The 21,195-nt window shown below is 35.4% G+C and overlaps 1 protein-coding gene across 1 annotated transcript in view; it reads right to left on the bottom strand.

Moving 5' to 3' along the window:
* The window catches only part of LOC144656072 (transient receptor potential cation channel subfamily M member-like 2), a 31,283-nt gene extending 24,123 nt beyond the window's left edge, over positions 1-7,160 (bottom strand). The window contains exons 1-10 of the mRNA XM_078516291.1: positions 6,096-7,160; positions 4,627-4,715; positions 3,815-3,977; positions 3,196-3,360; positions 2,618-2,818; positions 1,962-2,133; positions 1,575-1,752; positions 991-1,132; positions 619-688; positions 70-170 (exon numbers count right to left, since the gene is read on the bottom strand). Of these exons, the coding sequence (XP_078372417.1) occupies positions 70-170; positions 619-688; positions 991-1,132; positions 1,575-1,752; positions 1,962-2,133; positions 2,618-2,818; positions 3,196-3,360; positions 3,815-3,977; positions 4,627-4,715; positions 6,096-6,194 (1,380 nt within the window). The 5' untranslated portion in view covers positions 6,195-7,160. The remainder of the gene's footprint in view (positions 1-69; positions 171-618; positions 689-990; positions 1,133-1,574; positions 1,753-1,961; positions 2,134-2,617; positions 2,819-3,195; positions 3,361-3,814; positions 3,978-4,626; positions 4,716-6,095) is intronic.
* Positions 7,161-21,195: the final 14,035 nt, after the last annotated feature.

Genomic DNA, 21,195 nt, shown 5'->3' with positions numbered 1-21,195 from the left:
ACGGGCTTGGAAAAAAAGAAAGAGGTTATCTTCCGCAAAGATTTCAAACTACATCCATCCACATCATACCTCCCACTTTTGATCTTCTGTGAAAATTTCTGTTCTGGCGATGTCGGCTCGATTCCATATCAGGGCCAAACTCAACTGGTCTGCAGCGGACGCATGTTGTGCTGCAAGCAACAAGACAAACTCCTTTCAACAATCAAGTCAGTATCTACAGGGTGATGAATTGCTTGAAGTGCTTTCTTTAGAGGATAAGTAGGGATACTACGCTAATTCGTTTTGTGATTGGTTAATGTTTTGATCGTTTTGCCCTGTTATATTGGGGTCAGACTTGACTATCTTAGTAAACATCATCAGGATCCCATTACCAGGAGCGTGCAACTTCCATACGGCGTCTGTGAAACGGCGTTTTTCAAGGGATGATTTCAGTATTTCCTCCCAAAGCAGTAGCTGACATCATCGGAAACAGTAATTTTCGCGGGAAAGACTGAGCTAAAAATAACTTTACTTGTGAAATGCCGTTGCACAAACAGATGGAAGTTGCACGCTCCGCGTAATGGGCTCCTGGCATCATATGTTAACGAGGTACGCAGCTAGGATAAAAGCTTTCCAAACCTTTCAATAGCGCCCTCAGTATCGCTCTGTCGATATCGATGCCATCCTCATCCATTCGAAATATCGTTATCTAGAAACAAGTCCAAGCAAAGAGTTTATATTGCACCCCGAAAAATGTACACACAGGAAAAAGACTTATTACCTTATAGCACGATTAAGTATTTAACGTTCCTGAATTCGCCCAAAAAATTCGGCGATGTCAGGGGAGTAACTTTTAGGAAATAAATCAGGACAGGAGGCTTGTTGAATAGTTCGACCAACGATTACTACTAACAATAATACAGGAATTTTATTATTTTAAATACTATTTTATTACTATAAGTAAACTTTATTACTTGGAATTCATTAAGTTCAATCTCTTTCTCAACTCACATATCTCTTGTTCCCCACACATTTAAGCACGTTATGGTATATTGCATAGCATTTCTCCTCGTTGCATTCTGGGAAAGCTTTTTGAATTCTCATAAGAAGCTGTTGGTGTTCAACAACTTCAGACATGTCCTCCATGTCGGTTCTGTAAAGAAGAAAAAATATGTACAGTGACAGTAGAACCGCGGTAACTCAAACTTTGAAGGGAAACGTACGAAACCGAGGTTTCGAGTGTTCGGAGTCGATTGAATATTTCAAGTTAATAATTGATAGTTTACTGATTTTTCCGCATTACAGTATACAGTACAGTGCAAATTGAACTTATCTCGTCAGAAACTTTAACACAATCATAAATTCTTATTATAATAGTGGATAATGGCTGTCAAATACGTGATCTGCTCGTTACTCTAATTAATAAGCAACCATGGCGAGTTTCAAGAACCGGTATTCGAGTTATCGGGGTAAATTTGACACAAATTTTGATCAAGGGGAACGAAATTTAATTTGAGTTAACGGGTTTTCGAGTTATCCGAGCTCGAGTTAAAACAAATTAAGCGGTTCTATAAAATAGAACTACTAATACGCACCCGTCATTTGAAGTGACAAGTCCATGAGCATGCGCTAAGATATCAGCTGCCCTTCCGCTGCCCTCAGCAATGACGACGGGCACAGCTGGATTACTTGTCACAGATTCCAACACGGTCAGGATTGTGTTTGGACCTCCCTCAAGAACAAGTAGAACCACAGGGATACCATGAGATTTACCTGAAAAAACGTAAAACTATAAGCCGTACATAATTGTGGTATAGCAACTTAAAAATAAGAATTTAGAAACGTTGTTGTTGCCCTGAAGCTGAAACAACTCCACAATAAAGTTCTGCGGGAATTTTGAAGTTCTAAACTTCTACTGAAACACATGTCATGAGAAATAATAACGGTAACAAGAACAATAGTGTACCATCAGACATACTTACTTCTAGCAATCTTTTTCGTTGTTATGCAGTTTTGAAGGCTGGCACGGAATGGGATTTCCCCTCCATACTTTCCTGCTGTTCCATCATCCACCAGGATAAAATGTGAATGATTGTTGTCGAGGCAAGCTCCCTCTGACAGTAGACTTGAGGTCATGTGGTACGTGACAACTCCCTGTGTGAAAAATCATACCAGCTTCAATCTCGTGAGTACTTTTAATTAAGGCCCTTGGGGTTACTCTTCAGATGGGGAGGAGTAGGAGGTGTAGTGTTTCGTTGCCTATTAAATTACAAGCCTTTACCCTGTTTCAGAGCACATTATATGGTTCTCAATACCTCTTTTCGACTCTTTTTCAGACACGGTCCTTTAACATTTGTTTTTGTGCCGACTAAGAGCTAATGCTTGAAACGTGAGGGGTTAATCACTGACATTTGCGGCGTTAAATCATTTTTACCTTTATCGACTTCAAGTTCAGTGATATTAAATTAGCTAGTGTTCCATATTTTTTATAAAGAGCTATTTGATAACGTTTTTAATTAGTTCTCTTTAAAATAGATAAAACTTTTATGGTCTAGAATAATCATGTAAGACTGATATAATATGAAGGGTGGACAATATTTATACTGCGTTATATTCTGAGCGGGCACATGGCGCTGACCTTGCTGTCGATTAAGTCCGTCCTGTGATCCACAATGCCCCAGGTAGCGATACCAATCAAATGCAGCTGTGACGCTTTGTCTTTCATAAGCTGTGCCCCACGTGACATTACGGTATGACCTTTAACAGCTTCACCCACGTGACGCATCACACCAGTGTTTGTCCCACCTGTGATGATCCACGCACCGGTTGTCTGGGCTGCCTGTGGAACATCATTAAGTCTATATCTGTCATGCTCCTCGATCTACTAAGACCCCGAATCCTCCGAATACTCTTCAAATTCCTTTTTTCCGATAGTTAGGAATCATGCATGTTCAAAGCATGCATACGAAGCGGGTAACAAATATTTTACAGCAACCCCATAGAGAATGGTCGCTCGATCCATTTGGGGCTCTCAGACGATGTAATATAGCAAAAAACAAAATAATCACTCTTTAAGCTAACTTAATAAAGATATATAATAAGGAGGCTAAAGCCCTTCTCGTCCTTTGAAATATATTTCTTGCAGCTTTTTACCACAGCGCTGTACTCGTTTCTTGGTTTGTTGGTTTTCAATGCAAAAAGGAAAAAATGAAATACCTTCAGCAGCCCCTGTCGTAAGACGTGTTTCAACTTGGGATGCAGGACAAAGTTTTTAGCTCCACCAGTGACAGAGATGAGCAGCTTTGGCAAATCTAACCTCCATTCTTCTCTTAATAGGCGTAGAATTTTTTCGGGATCAGTATCGTGAGAAATACGGATAAACTACAAAACGAAAACATGTAAAACAAGGATGTAAGGGTTAGCGGTGCGAATGATCATACGTAGTTCTTCTACTTTTTTACCATATAGCTGTTGATTGTTGTTATATCATGGACATATACTCTAGCTAAAATTTGCGTTTCGCATTCTCGTCCTCAAAGCCGCTTGTCCCTTTTAGGTCCGAACTAGAAACAAGTGGCTGTGAGGACACATGATTTGATTGGCTAGATTTGTACCTTTTGTTAAAATCTAGCCAATCAAAGATCAATGAAGTCATGTCTCTCCAGAGTCACTTGTTTCTCGCGCACAGGCTCCGCCGGCTAAGAGGAACAAGCGGCTCTGGGGACGAGAATGTGCGTTTCGTCAAAGAAAGCAAAAAATAACTTGCAGCAAGTGTATAGCTAAACTCATATATTGTTCCGGAGCTATCCTTATGCTCGCTCTTAGCTATGCTGACCTTAGCTCTACTTGTTTGTCCAGCTCCAGTGAATTCCAGCTCGCCATAAGCGTTGGTTGGTTGCTCTAATGTATGGCTGGTCACGTTCCACGTCACATCACTGCCGGGAATAACACGTGTAGCTTCTGCTTGGTGATCTTTGTCCAAACGACCACAACAGCAACTAAAAAATGATCAAAACTCACTGTGGCTTGTACGAGTTTTTATTCCGATGTAAAGTTTTCTCTCCCTTTCTTTAAGGCTCTCACGGTCCAATTTCAAGTGACGCCCTCTCCCCCTTCTGTTTTTACACCCAACCCCTCCTGCTAATTATCGCATACTCCCTGGAGCGTCAAATGTTGTTAGAGCTCATAGACACCGACTACATTCAAGGGCACCCAACAGACCGTTTCGGTGAATATCTGTTTGAAACCCTATAATCGCCTACGATTTTCAGTTCTAAGGGTGATGAAAAACTAGAGATTTCTTTATCTCAATTTTCGTTAGATGGGAAAAGTAATGCCCGTTGTTTTCGGAGAAATAAAAATGTCGTTTTAGGTACAAAAAAAAGGCCAGCTACGATTTTCAAAAAAGGCAACAGCAGCTCGAAATTTCGGTTAATAATATTTCGTTCCCTAAATTTTCTAAAGATTGAAAGTTCATCTAGCTTATCCGAACAAATATATATCTTTTCGTTTAAAAATAAGCCTTTAAATCACACAGAAAGAACACTTACAACGTAAAAACATTTACGGCGTTCTGACAACTATAGTAAAATTTTCTCATTGGATGCCCCTGTAAGTTAACTGACAGGACAGTAACCCCGTTCTCACCGTCTCGCCTCTTTCCTAGAGGGGATGAACTGACTGCATGTTCTTTTCTTGAAAGTGGTGTATATCCAGGAATCTTTTCCATCTGAGGACTGATCAATGATAAATAAAATATATATAATTACAGACATTTATTGTTTTGAAACATCTATAAATGAGCGTTTTCATTTATTTTGGACAATTTTAAAATCAAGTGAAAAACGTTTTGGAAAATGAAGTAAAAAATGATATTACATGTTATTATCATTTCGGTGGTTCTCAGTGTTCATTTTTACAAAATGAAATAGAATTAGAAACTGTATTTTTATTTTTCAATTCCATGGGACAATGAAAACAAAAAGCCCAATTTGCATTTCTTTGAAAATTAGTACAGCTGCATCGAGTTTGGAAAATTTGTGGCGTCTGTTTTATACTACTCTTTCGATTTAAGTGAAAATATGTATTTAAAGAAATAATTAATTTCATCATTTGTTTGACTGAGGCACTTGTCCGCGGTGAAACTCAATTGCGTGCTTACATGAACGCGTAGACTAAATTGTTAACAGGAACGTAAATTTTCCTTTGTTTTAATATTGTAATCATTCGCACTTCAAACGAAAGCAACAAGCAAACAAAACTGAGGCTACCCCTGTTTATTTCACTTGTCGCTAAATGTCATTTGGAAGGCTCTTATTTTCCAGCACATATGCGAAAAACAGTCTTTTCTTGTTTTAATTTGTACCGTTTCGTTTAAGCTACATAATTCAGATTACAAATTCTTTCAAAGTCAGTGATGTGTTAAATTATTAGTATTTTAAATATTTCAGATTTCACACGTGAAAATTAGAGATAAATCAGTAATCGCGAGGAAAAAGTGTTTTCACAATCCAAGAGCATTTTCTTGACAAATAATGGAAACTATAGCAACAATTAGGTCCTTGTCGTGTCCTCAATAAAATGTCACATCAATACTGGAATTTTGTCATTAAAGGTCTCGCAGTCAAAAACAACATGTATCTGAATAAAAAGCTTTTCCTGTTCTTAATTTTTAGAGGTTGCATTTGAAATAATTAATACCTTACAGCCGCGAAGCAACATTCTGCGAGGTACTTTCAAGAGAAGACCAGCTCCAATATGCGACAGAAAATAACTGATTTCAAACTTCTCGAACTTTTAACACATGCCATACAGTTCGCTCCAATATTCAAGCTTGTCACGCTATTAGCTCTGACAATAAATCTATGAAATATTGTCGACTGGTTTATAACGTGCAGTGGGCTTCGATCAAAAGTATTGACAACTTTTTAAAATAATTGAATGGCCTCCAAACGGCTGAACAAACACACATTCAAGCTTCAAAATGTTTCTCTGTAAAGCAATTAATATACCATCTATATTCAGTGCGAGTATGAACTATACTAAAACCACTTTACTATTCAGTCGATGAATTAAACGTACGTCAAATCCGATTGCATGTATTCGCTCTGACTTACCTGAGTTAATAGTTTTGGTTTGTGTCCAGCCCCGTCCGGTTTAGAGGAATTTTGTGCGTTCGTTAAGCGACCTGCTCCTTCCATGCCATTTGATGCCATTTTACATTAAAATTATCAAAGTATTTACACAATTAAATCTTACTTCGAACAGGTTTAACGCTGCATACATTGTAGATTGCGCATTTGTGGCGACGTTGAAGGATTTGTGAATTAGAGAAAGACAGTTTGTGCCCCTGTTGTTCACTTGGTCGAACGCGGTACTGCGTCGAACGGAAGTTTAAAGCTGAATTCCGGTTACATTAAACCTTCGTCACGGTTGATAATTATGTTCAATACGAGAGTAAAAGGTTTTAGGCTAATAATTATTCTATTATATTATTACATACGGCCGAGCATCACTCTCGCAACCAGATCTCACTCTAATCACTTCAACTACTTTGTACTGAATAAAATAACAATAGTATCGAGCCAATTAAAAAAAAGTTATTAAGCACTTCATTTTAGTGCAAGTTAAGATAATGTTAGATTAACATGATTTCTTTTAATGGACTTTTAAATATACTCCTTTTGTTCCGGCCTATTGATCTTGGTGGATATTCTAGTAACCAAGCCCTTGGTCGTTTTTTTTCTCTACCGATTCGACAGAGGCTGGGAACGAAACTCTCATTTGCAACGAACTGACGTAACAAAGCACAGGCAGCCAAAGCGTTCAATGAGCGTTTCTATGGATTTGAAAATGAGTTGAAAATATCTCCCTAATCCTGCCCCTCTCCAAAACATATACCACAACAAGGAACACTATATATTATTTGGGGCTTGCTCTGTTTGCTGAAAAGGGTGTTTGACAGTGATTCGACAAACTCAAATTTCCTTTTCGGATAAACTCCGGAGATAAACTTTGGCGATGTGGCTGGTCACATAGCCGGTTTAATGGCCACTTCAATTTAATATTAATTACAGACAAATTAAAGAAAGCCATACCCAGCAAAAGTGAGGGCAAAAATCCAAGGTATGATGTGGCTAGGACAAGGGTGTGTGTGGGGGGGGGGGGGGGGGGGCGGAGGGTAAAGAAAGGAAGGCAGCGATTAAGCAGTTCTGTGTTGGGCCCGTCGAAAACCACGAGGGATGGATAGATCGCCTAGAGGGTGCCCAGAATGTACCCCCCCCCCCCCCCCCAGTGAAATATCTTAGCCAGCTTAATACTTCGGTTTGAATATTTTAAAGCAATGAGCAGTATAATTAGTTATTGTGTGGACAATAATTTCTGTTTCCTTTGAAAAGCTGCAATAAAGCATTACCAGGTGTCCTCATTTTGTCTTCCTTGTGCTTCGAAAAGCCATACGCGTTTCTGTAAATTACTTTTCACCCCAATACTGATGTATGAGCCGAAAGACGAAAGAATTAAAACGAGCGTCCTGTTTCGTCTTCTCCACTCAATCACGAAAATGGCGACAAACGGCAAGACTTTTGTTGAACAAGAACATTGAGAAGCTTGAGAAGCTTAAAATCGGGCGCTTTGCCTTGAAAGGCAGGGTTCAGTACAGCAGAAACCACGAAGCAGTTACTTAAGTAGCACTCAGTCCGACTGTGTTTGTGTAAGTCACAGGGCTTGCATGAGCTGTATTAGTGTGCATAATATAATATCTAGAACGTTGTCGAGATTGCATTATTACTTAATGACATGATGGTTTCAATTTATAAATGTATCTCACACAATACAAATAAACGATTGAAGTAGACGACTAGACAATGTAAAGTTTTAAGACTTAGCAAAGTGCAGTGTATTGGTAATACTGTAAGGTGCGGTTTCACCTGAAGGTCGTGTGCTTTTCGGTATTTTCCAGGCATTGCACTTTGATGGGACAGTACTACAACCGTTTACCGGGGAACTACTATTGTCAAGAAAATGATCACAACTTGTTGATGAATGATTGAACATTTGTTTCATACCATTACTGTAATAGCAATTGATGAAGGCTTTTAGTCCTGAACCAAAGTATAAGGACTGGGAAATACTGAAACCCATTATCAGCCACCTTAAACGGAAATATCTTTTTGGTGTTTCAAGGAATCCAAGGAAACTTCACTCATCCCATGTATCTATGTATTGCGGTATTTTGTAATTTTTTGAGTGATTTTTGGGGATGTTTGGCAGGTGATAGTTTTTTTTAAAAGAATTAGTAAAATTTAGACAACTAAGAAATATTGAAAATTTAATGTGAATTTAACATTGGAATTTGAAGTTAGAAATTGGCAGACGGACACCAAACAGCCCCGTGACATCCTGGAGTGTTTTTGCATGGGGGTCAACTGTGTGATGATGTTTCCATTTTTTTCTTCAATCCCCACTGATAAAGAACTGTTGTTGGTGTTATGTTGGTGTTATCACATGTCAAGCCTTTAACAAGGTATGAAAGAACACAAGGATTTAAATTATTCTGGTGCTCAATTTTTGCGTAACTAAAATTAATGTTACTCAAATTCCTGATGGATTCTGTCTTAAACTGTTACGAGCTTAGTATTTCCAAATTATTGCATGTCAATGTAAGGCAAGACAAGACATGCCTTGGTTCTTATGTAATTCTCTTAAAAACACATAAGATATTGACTATAATTTTGTCTGTGCTATGGCAATTCACAGTGGGGTGGTCTTGATGTGTCTTTAACTTGTAGACTGGACTGGACTAGTAAAACGCGGACTAGTAAAACGCGGACTTGTAAAACGCCTCTAGACACTTCGAATTCCTTGGCCACAATCATCTTACGGCTCTCTTCAATACATAATGTCTCAAAAAAACAGTAACCTCAGAAAGAAGTCAGAAGCAAATAAGGTCGAAAGACCGAATTTGAACATATAACGGCAAATGTTCTAATGTCACGAACGTAGGAGTCGTGTAGGCCCGTCACCTTTATTTACCACATACTGCCCCCAAATTAAAACAGTACCCTCAGAAAGAAGTCAGAAGCAAATAAGGTCGAAAGACCGAATTTAAACATTTAACGGCAAATATTCTAATGTCACGAACGTAGGAGTCGTGTAGGCCCGTCACCTTTATTTACGATTGACTGTTGATTTCTGGACGGGCCCCGTTCTACCTCGTGCGAGCAATACAAACGACTGCACTCAACAGACGTCAAGTAGTGGAAAGAAAGAAACATATGCACACAACTCATAGCATCAATCCCGTTGTTTTAGTAGGGGTTTGCAGAACGAACATGTGCTATACTGCAAAAACATCTCCACGCTAAAACAGACCATAGAGTGCTCAAAAAAGCTAGAAATATGCCGTCGAAGAAACACACAAGAGCTTCAAACACAAATTGTTTCGCTCGCTAAACCGTTTAGTTTTATCCGATTTACAAGCGCTTGTTTTACAAGTCCGCGTTCTACTTGTAAGTCCGTGCTTAACAAGCCCTCGTTTTACAAGTCCTCGTTTTACAAGTCCGCGTTTTACTAGTCCTCGTTTTACAAGTCCGCGTTTTACTAGTCCGCGTTTTACTAGTCCTCCTTTTACAAGTCCGCGTTTTACCTGAGTCCGCGTTTTACTAGTCCGCGTTTTACAAGTCCGCGTTTTACTAGTCCGCGTTATACTAGTCCGCGTTTTACAAGTCCGCGTTTTACTAGTCCGCGTTTTACTAGTCCAGTCCAGTCCAGTCCTCAAAATACAGTATGCCAAAACTCCCCGCCCTCTAAAGATAAGTCCTTGACGGTTCTTGTCGTTTTTCGGTGCCTATTCATCTTCGGCATCTTTCTCATCCACCTCTCGTTCTGTCCTGTGTCTGTCATCACACGAAAGAAAAGCTGATTCTCAAAAAATCTGCCACAAAAGGAAATTGACAAAAACAATATGAAAACCATATATCGAAAGTTTCTTATTCTAAAATTTTATCATACGTCTTAATTCAGAGCTACAAAGAAGTTCCTCCTTTTGAGTTATTGATACTGTTCTTATAGTACCTCTTTCCACTAGCGAAATTTTACAAAATTCCTTCGCGGCGAAAAGGTAGCGCGAATCCAGAACAGACTCCAATCGAGAGTGGGTTAATTCTAGATTACTATTAATTAACTATTACAACATTCATTTTTAAAATAGTTTCCCAAGCCGACTAAGCTAACTAAACGTCGAGTGTATCTTTCAGTAAACAAAACATGCCGTTATGACGCCGGAAATCCAGCTCACGCATACTATACCCCGTGACTCACGCAAACCTCCGACTTACGTGCTACTACAGTCATTCCTTTCTAAACATTTTTTTTTGACCACCACCGTACCTTTCTACCCAAAAAACTCATGAAACCGCCCGGTTTTAACCTTTCAAAAATTAGAGCGTTCGAAACTAAATAAGATCCGTAATCACAAACAACATACAGCCGTTTACCAGCACTCTTTAAAACTCCTGAAACCCTTCAAAATCAGGCAAAATAAATCTTTGAAATAACCTTTATCAATGTTTCTTATTTTTTATTCAGTTCTATAAAATGCCTTTCATACACTACTGTCAAACAAAAATTTCAATTTCCTCAAAGTTTCAAGACAAAAGAATAACAAATATTTCGTGCACAATGTAATTTGATTAAGCCAATATTATCACGTCTAAAAATACTTCAAGCAATTCAGTGAAAACCCGTTTTTTTTTCGTATCAACGAAAACCACTTTCGAATAATCAATACATGAAAATAACAATAAGATCAAAAGGAAGAAAGGAACCTTTCTAATTATTTGAAGACTTTCAAAGCCGTGATATTATGCATCCAATCCGCAATAAAATTTAATTACAACAAAATCCAAGTTCTCATTTTGAATTCCATTTTTTTCAGTTGATACCTTTATCCAACTTGTGAAAAATTCCATTCAAGTTCCTATTAATACTGTACATTCCCAATGTTTTGCTCAGGTCTTCAGAAGCGTCTTACTAACCAAATCTAAAATAATTCCAAAACATGCTGTACAAACATTCTACTCTTTGTGACAAACGACTTGACGACCAATTGTTCAGAAATGAAAATCGACACAGTTCTTGCTAAATAAAAAAAAAGTTTTACGGCGGAGTCAGGCTCAAAAAATATACCGCAAGATCACACCCCCATTCATAGTCAGAAACCAGCAAACCATCTAGTTTGCTAAAAAAAACACTGCGTGACATCAATGACGTTACCTTTTTCATTTACAAAAATAACTTTAACTTGTCAAAGTAAGTGCAATTTCACAATGGTGAATATCAGTACAGTATGGGGCCCAGTTCTCGGCCGGGTCCAGTTCTCGGCCACTTTGTGTTTAACGCATTTTTTCACACTCCAGTTGAATCAAAAGAAAAAGGTATTTCCTTCAAACGATAGACTGATTCATGTGCTTTAAGTATCTTGAGTTTGATCGTTCAATTCGATATAGAAAGCTCACACGTCGAGTTTACGCGGAGGTAGGTGAATTTGCATTCCCGAAAAATTTGTTTGTTTACGGCTCCTTAAAATTCATGGATGTAGTTAAATTCGTATTTTATCCAAAAGCCCCCACCATACGAGCTAATTTTTGGCATGTGAAACGTAGAATAATTCAGCTTTCTGCTTTAGTTAACTTTTCGTTGAACCGTTGTATTTTTTGGTCTTAATTTACTTCGAAATTTTTTCTTGCGACGTTTGCGTATTTGCCAGTTCTCGGCCACCCTGCTCGCTATCACAGCTTAGCGCTTGGTTTTTAATATAATTTCATCTGCTGCTGCCAGAATGAAAGAAATAAATGTTTTAAAAATAAAGTTCAATCTTATCTCTAAGTTTTGAGCTGACTCTTGTCTTGTCTATTATTTCTACAACACCTAAATCTTTCAAGACCTTTTCACTGCAAAATAAACCATCTAAATGCACGGGTCACACAATGCGATTTGCCAGAACCTGCACATAGGCAACTAGGCGCGTTAAAATCATTCTTTTCTAAAGTAAAACAAAGCATCATAAAAATAATTTGGGATCGATATAGTATAAATAGGTTTACAGAGTGATTTTATGACTGTGAAAATTAATTGAGCATTTTTTTACAGATAATTACGCACAAGCTTTTTAGTGGCCGAGAACTGGGCCAAGGTGGCCGAGAACTGGGCCCACAAATGGAGCTTTTATTTTTATTATTGCTCGGGCAAATTAATTTTTGACCGGTCGATAGCTTTACACCAAAAAGCTGAATAATGTAGCTAGCTCTGGGAGAAATTTCAAGTTCCTGCGGTTCTTCTGAGGTAAGAAATACAAGTTTACGTCAAAAGTGGCCGAGAACTGGGCCAAGGTGGCCGAGAACTGGGCCCACAAATGGAGCTTTTATTTTTATTATTGCTCGGGCAAATTAATTTTTGACCGGTCGATAGCTTTACACCAAAAAGCTGAATAATGTAGCTAGCTCTGGGAGAAATTTCAAGTTCCTGCGGTTCTTCTGAGGTAAGAAATACAAGTTTACGTCAAAAGTGGCCGAGAACTGGGCCCCATACTGTACTTTGCCCCGTAAGCTTTTTTCTCTGTCCTTCCGCCGAAGCAAAAAAACACAACCTGATTACACATTAACCCAAAAGTCGACCAAGTGTGCCTGCAACGATTTCCTGTCAAAACTAAAATGAAAACCATTGCGGTATGCGTCACCCGTAGCGGTTTTGTAGCAACCCCAAGCTGTCCCCGTCTTTTTGGCCGCGCCAGGAGACTACGCTCTAGGACGACCAAAGGGTAAACTATAAATCGGCCACGCCCGATTAAATAGCGACAGCAAAGGAAAGAATTAAATAAGAGTACTACGGCGATTCTCTTGGTCTCTCAAATGTTCGGCGGCGAACTGATGTAGTCAGAAATCCCCTGCGTCATCAGCATGAAGGGCTTGCTTTTCACGTCCCGCAGATTAAACAGGCAAAAACCAACAGAAAGGAGATAAATACTTTCTTTGCTTGACCTACTCACTAGTATTTCGCTATAAAGGGTACAAGGTCATAGATCATTATTCGTCATGGCTGTGGCTGATCAAGAACGTTCAAGACGTTATAACTCCAATAAAAAACAGGTTAAAACGAATAAACTTAACTAATGAGGGCTTGCAGAAGATATGTAGTCCATCTATAACGATCTTTAGTATTTTTACAATGAATTTTGGTATTTTATCATCCCATTGTAATTTAATATTCCTTTCATTGTCGTTTTCTAATTTTTATATTACTTGTAATTTTATTTCTATCAAACAATTGAATTTATCTTAATTAAAATGCAAAAGAAACTTCTGCTCCGTGTATTTAGTTCAGAGCCTCGTCGTTTTTTAATTGATCGAAAAATTTAAAACATCAGTAGTAATGTACTACACTCTGAGGCAAAAATTTTTGCCACAGAGATTTAGTACATACTACTTCCAGTGCTGAATTTTTGCGCTTGATCTAAAACTGAATTTTTGCGCTGGATTACAAGCGGAGCGTTTCATAGTATTTTATTTATAAAATGCATGAAACTTATGATCAAATATAATAAAATATTATATTTGCTCCTTATCTTAACAACTGAATTTTTGCGCTGGATTACAAGCGGAGCGTTTCATAGTATTTTATTTATAAAATGCATGAAACTTATGATCAAATATAATAAAATATTATATTTGCTCCTTATCTTAACAACTGACACAAGGCTGAAAAACCAACCCTAACTCAACCCTAGGTTCAAAATAAAAAAAACTTCTTATACTCTTTTTCAAAATTTTGGATACAGTGCTTTTAAACAAGCCGAGTTTTTATGCTGTTGTTATTATCATGGTAAATCTCTTGTACTGAATATCTGTTGTGAATTATCTTCTAAAACTGGATCCAAAAATGGATTTAAAATTGGATCCAAAAATGGATTTAAAACTGGATCCAAAAATGGATTTAAAACTGGATCCAAAAATGGATTTGAAAAATGGATTCAAAAAATAGAATCAAAAATAGAACTAAATCTTAGAATCAAATCACAGAACCAACCCTTGCTAAACCCTTTAATCAAAATAAAAAAATCTCTTATACTCTTTTTTAAAAATTCAGTGCGTTTAAAATCAACTCTTTTATTCCTGCTTGCCTTTTCATATGCAAAAATCAGATTTGGTTCCCACTGTTATCATATTATTAATAATTAAATACTTCTTATCCAAGGTCATAAGAAAATTCAAAAAGCATTTTCTATTTTGGCAACTATATATAGCAACACAATAATATTTACTTTTTGATTTTTTCAGCCAATCAGAGCTTTCATTTTTTTGTCCAAAATTGTTTCTTAAATGTATAATTTTTCCGAATTGGTTTCAAAGTTGGTTGGGTTTTAGAAGCAGTTATTTCACCATGGTTTACACACAAGCGCAATTGGAAGAGAAAATAATACATGCAACCGAGGTGATATCAGAGTCTTATCAGATATGTTTGGAGCTGTATCAGACACCAAAAGTTGATATTAATATGAAGCTTGATGAATTTAAACAGAATTTATCTACAATGGATTTGGATACTGTAGAGGAGGGATTTGAGAAGGGTTTGTCGCTGTTCACAGAGATAAAGAAGATGATTTTTTGTTGTAAATGATGCTGTTATTAATATGCTTTTGTGTTAAAAGATGTCTCCATTTACCGGCTAGTTTATAGTTATAATTATTACAAATAACACAAAACCATTCCTTTTTAGAAGCATATACTCTTTTCGATCTTCTTTTTGCATCCATTTTGTCCTTTTCAGTAAAATATCTCCGGACTTCAACCATTTATATATATATATACTTTAAAAATTTTTATATGGTTTTATGCGTTTTTTACTAAAAGTTATATCAGTAATATTCATACTAATTTAAAATATAATTTAAAATCATTATATGTGTTCTTTGATATCGCCCTTAAGGAAAAAACGCATAAAACCATATAAAAATAAAATCTCTTTGTAATATATATATATATGAATGATAAAAGATTTATAATCGGTTTAACCTCGGATAAAAATGATAGATCGAATGATATTAAAATAATTGCTAAAATCTTAGAAGATGAATTTAATTTCAAGCACATGGTATTTAATCAGCCAAAGAGTGTAGTTGTTATGGATGGTGGTGCTAACCCATGGGCTGATTATATTGAAGCATATTTTGATAATTATAAAGATACTAATTACGTAATATCAAATTTGTTTAATTTAGATATTGTCGAAATGCTTTTTGATAACGGCTGTAGTATTATAAATATTGATACCTTTTTTTATAATGAAGATCAATTGGATGAAAAATTAGTTGTTGATAAATTCAATGTTTTTTAAAATGAATGTATGTCCTAAAATATTTTTTGTAATCAAATACTGATTTATAAAAATATTATACTTAATATTTTTATTTGCATGTGTAATACTTGATAATTGATTTTAAGGCACTCTTAACATATACTCCATAAATAAAATTAAAAATTGTTTATATATCTTTTAAATCCTTGATTGGAATCCAACTGTTGAAGTCATCACTGTATCCTTTCCACTTAACTAAAGCTTGTTTTTTCTTATAATCTCTACGGATCACTTTATCAATTCTGAATACATCCTGTTTTGCTTTTAATAATTCAGGTTCATAAAAGCTTCCTTGTATGTCTTCATTATTGAGATCTTTCAATTTGTATGTAATGGGATTAGTATGTTGGATCTTAGTAATTACGAACATTTCTTCACTCCAATTCGGTGTATAACCCTTATCGAAAACAATTCGTTTATACTTAGATATTCGGACCTTGTCACCTATTTTGAATTTCGGTCTCTGTTTTGATGTTTTCATATCACCGTATAGGTTAAAGTAAACAGTTCCTTCATTTTTTTTATTTGAAGCTTCTATGGGTGTCATTTTGATAGAGCTATGTTTTGTATTATTATATTCTTTTACTATTTTTGGTAGCATTTCAAGATACTGTGTATTACCTTGAATAGTAAACTGTTTGTACATTTTATTTTTCAAAGTTCTATTAAATCTCTCAATAACAACAGCTTTACCTTCATTAAAAGTAGAATACATGTTAATATCATTTTGCTTTAGCCATTCCTTGAATGTTTTGTTATAAAATTCAGATCCCTTATCGACCCAGAGATATTCAGGTTTACGCTTGTCATTAATGACAATATTGTTGAAAGCGTTAGTTATTGATGCACCTTTCTTATCTTTCAATTGTATAGCCCAAGCGGATTTACTGAATACGTCAATTATAGTCAATAGATATTTATAACCTTTATTCCATTTTGAAAGTTTATCCATAAAAACTAAATCAGCAGACCATATGTCGTCAATTCCATTTGATATTACTCTTCTAGTTTTAAATTTTCGTCTGATTGGCTTATGTAACTCATCGGCTAATTGTTGAGACCAATCATTTTTACTCAACGCCGTTTTCTGTTTTTTGTCTTCTTTTGTTTTACACCCATACCTACTTTAGCCTTGGTAGCAATAGTGTTCCTTGCAATAGCATGACCCCATTGTCTGTCTTTCCATGGGATAGCATCAAGGGCTTTTACCATCTTTTTATCAGCTTCGTTTTTGCATTTAACCTGATCTTTTGAGGGTTTATTTGCACAGACGCTGTAATCTACATCATGTTGCATCGATACAGCATCTGTTTTACCAGTTGGTGACTGATATATTTTTAGTATTTTACCTGTATTTGGATCCCATTTTACCTGTTTTTCAAGAGGATTACCCGGACCGGTATATTTATGGCCTGGTATAACAAACCCCTTTTTGGGTGCTACTTTCAGAATAGCTTTATGAATATCGATACCTTCACCTTTGATGAATTTACTCTTTTTGTTTTTACAGATTGAGCATGTTGATTTTTCAATATTTTTTCCGTTTTTTGATTTTGTCTTCTTTTTATTTATTGAATTTGTTTTTTTCTTACATGAAACGCAGTATGATTCACACATTATATATATGTTAGATATTAATCACAGTATTTATTCCTCCATTTTCCTGCTTTTTTATCCCAAACGGTTCCAGAGCATGACGGATCTTGATGCTCACTTGGAGATGTCCAGAATTTCTTTGAGAATAATCCGTTTTTCGTGTTGAAGGCACCTTTTGCGATATCACCCGACCAATACTTTTTAAATAAATCCTTATCACCACCAGTAATACCTATTATGAAGCTTGCAACGTCTTGAGCTTGTTGAAATCCTGGAATCTTTTCGCCGACCTTTTTGTTAATCGTTTCACCAACTCCTCGCCCCTTTTTCTCACTCACAAAACGAGTTTTAGTAATACCACAAGAAACGCATTTCGATTTGAGCATTAAACGATTGTTTTTTGTTCTCACATATTTTTCAGAACCAGGAACTGAATTAGTTTGTATTTTTTCACGTACGCAAAACGATTTTACCATTTTATATATAATATGATTACATATTTTTGAAATAATTGCTTATAAAACGTTCATTGTACATCGTATCAGACATTGATAATGGCATTAATATATCGTGATACTTTTTATCGTACACCAATGCTTGATGCAGGAAATAAATACAATAATAGCCACAAAGAACCGAATCAATATGTTGATATTGTGTGTTATTATACAAAACTTGTTTTATTTCATCAGTCTCTGCTCTCATTTTAAATTCATTGGGGTAAGGCATTCCAAAACTATCAAAATACCACAATGTTTCTTTCTTATGAGCAGGGACGCAACAAGTCCAATGAGTACCGACACCTTTATATCTGTCTAAATTGATTATACACGGGCTATGTGTTTTAGGCATGTGTTGGTCTCTGCTGTATATCCCTGTGATATTAATTCCCAAATACTTACACCATCTCAGGAGATCAATATTACTCAGAGGCTTTTTGACAAATGCAGGCTTTCTTACTTTCTTTTCGGTTTTAAGATTTTTTTTTTTGGAAGCACTAATCCACCTGTTCTAAGAAATTTATCATATGATCCTATTACTGGAGGAGATCTGTAAGATAATACATCTTTCTTACTTGGTAGTTTAATTTTACCACCGTTTTTTGATCTTTGTTTTCTAATGTTTGGTGATGGATAATAAGGGTATTCTATTTGCATTCCTGTACCTCCTTGATTATCAGGAGTGACTTGAATTCCTTTTCCAATCACCTTTCGCATTTTACTTATTTGTGTTTTAGATAAAATCAATGTAATCCCTTTACCCTTACTTTTTAGTTTATTATACCGTGTTATTTGTCTTTCTGTAAGGTATAACTCAGTATTACCCTTCTTTTTGATCTGATGCTTATCAATCAATAAACTCACTTCACTTGAATTTTTGATTGCTCTGGCTAGCTTTTTCATTTGGCCTTCTGTTAAAGGAATATATGTTGAAATATATTTTGTGCTCATAGTCTTGCTCTATATATAATAGTGTTAGATTAAATATTACATAAAAATAAGTTCATTCCCAATTTTGTCAATTACAATTTTTTCTTCATAAAGAACTACAGCGTATATCATGTAATCGTCAGTAGCTTGTACATTCAATCTGTAATGAAACAATAACTGTTTTGGATCATCGGTAACCGATTCCTTATGATTTCTTAAATCGAAATAGATAACAGGAAATAATTCAGAATAATTTTGTAAATTTAACTGAGTTCCTGTATTGTAGTCGTTGGTTCTAAATGCATATTCTTGAATGTCATTATATAATCTTGGTTTAAAATCACAATCATACTCTAGTTCTGGAGTAAAATATGAATTTCCAAGTTGCAATCGACAGGTAGATAGTGTACATGCATTATCACCCGCATTTATTTTAAAAGTATCAAAAATAAAGGGATTTTCTAATTCATTATTTGACTTGTTTCTTTGTAGATATACAAAAACATGTTTTGCATTTTTAATAGCTGGTGTAATTTGATATATTCCGGAAATAGCATTTGTTGGCGATGAATGTTTAATAAATTCTCTTAAATATGTCCATTTTGTTGCTGTTAAAAAACTACTATTCACTAATTTTTGTCCTGCTGATGTAAAGTTCAAACGTGGTAACCATAACTGAAAATCTAGAACAACATACCGTGTTTCATCCCCATCAACTCTATAAATAAATTCTCTATCATCATTTAGTGTTATGTTTAGTTCGATTTGCATAGGTGGTATCATTTTATCGCGGAGTTCTTGAAAAATTGAAAACCTATTTAACGGAATTATTGCGTATACGTCTTTTGATTGTGAACACAATTCAGCTCTTTTAATTGCTCCTACTTTTGGGGCTGTTGTTAAATTGCCCGCTAATACAGCTCTATCGTCGAGATACCAATTGAAATTGGTAGCTACTGTACGACTATAGTCATCAGAGAATTCAAGCAATCCTTTTATGAAACAGATTTTATGCAAGTCATTACCATCGTAAGGTTTTTTACCTCCTGAAGTTATCATAATGTGATTTATAATACTGGTACTATCATTTATCGTTGACGTTAGCGCAGGTGTTTCTAGAGCATTGACTGCAATGTTCGATCCATCAGCCTTTTTCTCAAGTTTATATTTCACGATAAAATACCCATTATACCAATCAAACCAACTAGACCTATCAGTCATATTGAATATATACCCTGTTTTTTCCTGATATAGCCCATTTGCAGGTCGAATAATAGGTGTTTGCAGATTGAATCGGAGATAATCAACTTTTTCAACATTTTCTATGCTTCTGAAACTCATTTATATTATTAGATTATATAATTTACTTCAATTGTGCTAATCGTTTTAAAATAAGATCCCCAGCTTTTTCACTTCTATTTAACACGGTTTTTAAACTTTTCTTTTGTGCTTTGATTATTGGTGATTTATTGATATCTTTTATCATTTTTTTAGCATATTGTCCGATATTTGATAAATCATTAGTTATTAAACCTGATCCTTTATGGCGATATTGATATAAACCTTTTTTAGGGTTATAAAATTTTGACCATTCGTATACTCGATTCATTTTATATTATTAGTTTAGATTAATTCACCTCTTTGATAACGATATGAAACGCCGTATCGATTTCATTTAAATCAATGGGACGATTATACGAATCGGTTATATATATTCGAATTGAATCAATGCTATTTTTATTAATTGGAGAAAATTTCAATCTTCTCGGTTCAAGAGTGAAAGGAAATGACCTACGAATTCCTTGTGCTATAATACTAAAACAAAATAAAACGTCTCTTGATTCATCTGTCAAGGATCTTTTAGTCAAATCGCAATGAATACATATCATATCAACGCTCCTTGTTAAATCAGGTATTTTGTCACTTATATTACTACCTGAAGTTAAAATTTTCTTATCAAAACCCAGTATCATATTAAAGTCTGATACAGATAGATCTAATTCATAATTTGGCTGTATGGTTATTATTGTTCTAAATAATGATAAATCAAACGTAACTAAAAATGGATAATCATCGCCATCTTTACCAGTTGTATTTTTTAAAAAAGTATCAATATCACTATATGAATACATGCCATTAGGAAATTCAACATTTTTAAAACTTGTATCACTACCTGTTGTTTTTCGATATCTAATCTTATTATTGGTGAATGAAGCCGAAATATTATACCAGCTATACGTCATACTGATTATTTCGTCTAGTGCCATCTCATAATTTTTATTTGGATCAAGGAATAAAGGCTGGTCAAGATAAATTGTAAAATCATGTGCTTTCTGATTATAATTATTGGCTTGTCTTTTTGCCCTAAATGAACTAAGTATCAAATGTTTCTCCATTATATATATTTAAATTAGATAAAATAATTGTTATAAATTTTTTCATATAGACGCTTTGTAATTCTTTTCACTCTTAACAGTTCGTCCAATATTGTAACACCTTGATTTCTTACTTCATTACTTGAATTTCCAGCGTTAATGCTTCCGCAAATTACATCCAGTTTTTCAATAAGTTTTTCAGGGTCTCTGTAATAAATAGCCTTATAATTATGGGCTAGACCGCCACCTTCCCATTCATCGTCTTCTCTATCAGAATCAGGCGCTGTGTCCCTTCTCATAGCATCTATCTTATCAAATAATGATTCCTCTATAGTTGGTTTTTTTTTATATTTAGTTTTTTTGGGGGTCTTTTTCAATTTTTTTGATTTTTCCTGTAAATCCGA

This window comes from Oculina patagonica, chromosome 6 (genome assembly GCF_052425735.1).
Source record: "Oculina patagonica isolate OP01 chromosome 6, crgOcupat, whole genome shotgun sequence".
NCBI lineage: Eukaryota > Metazoa > Cnidaria > Anthozoa > Scleractinia > Oculinidae > Oculina > Oculina patagonica.
This window is presented reverse-complemented; position numbering and strand designations above follow the sequence as displayed.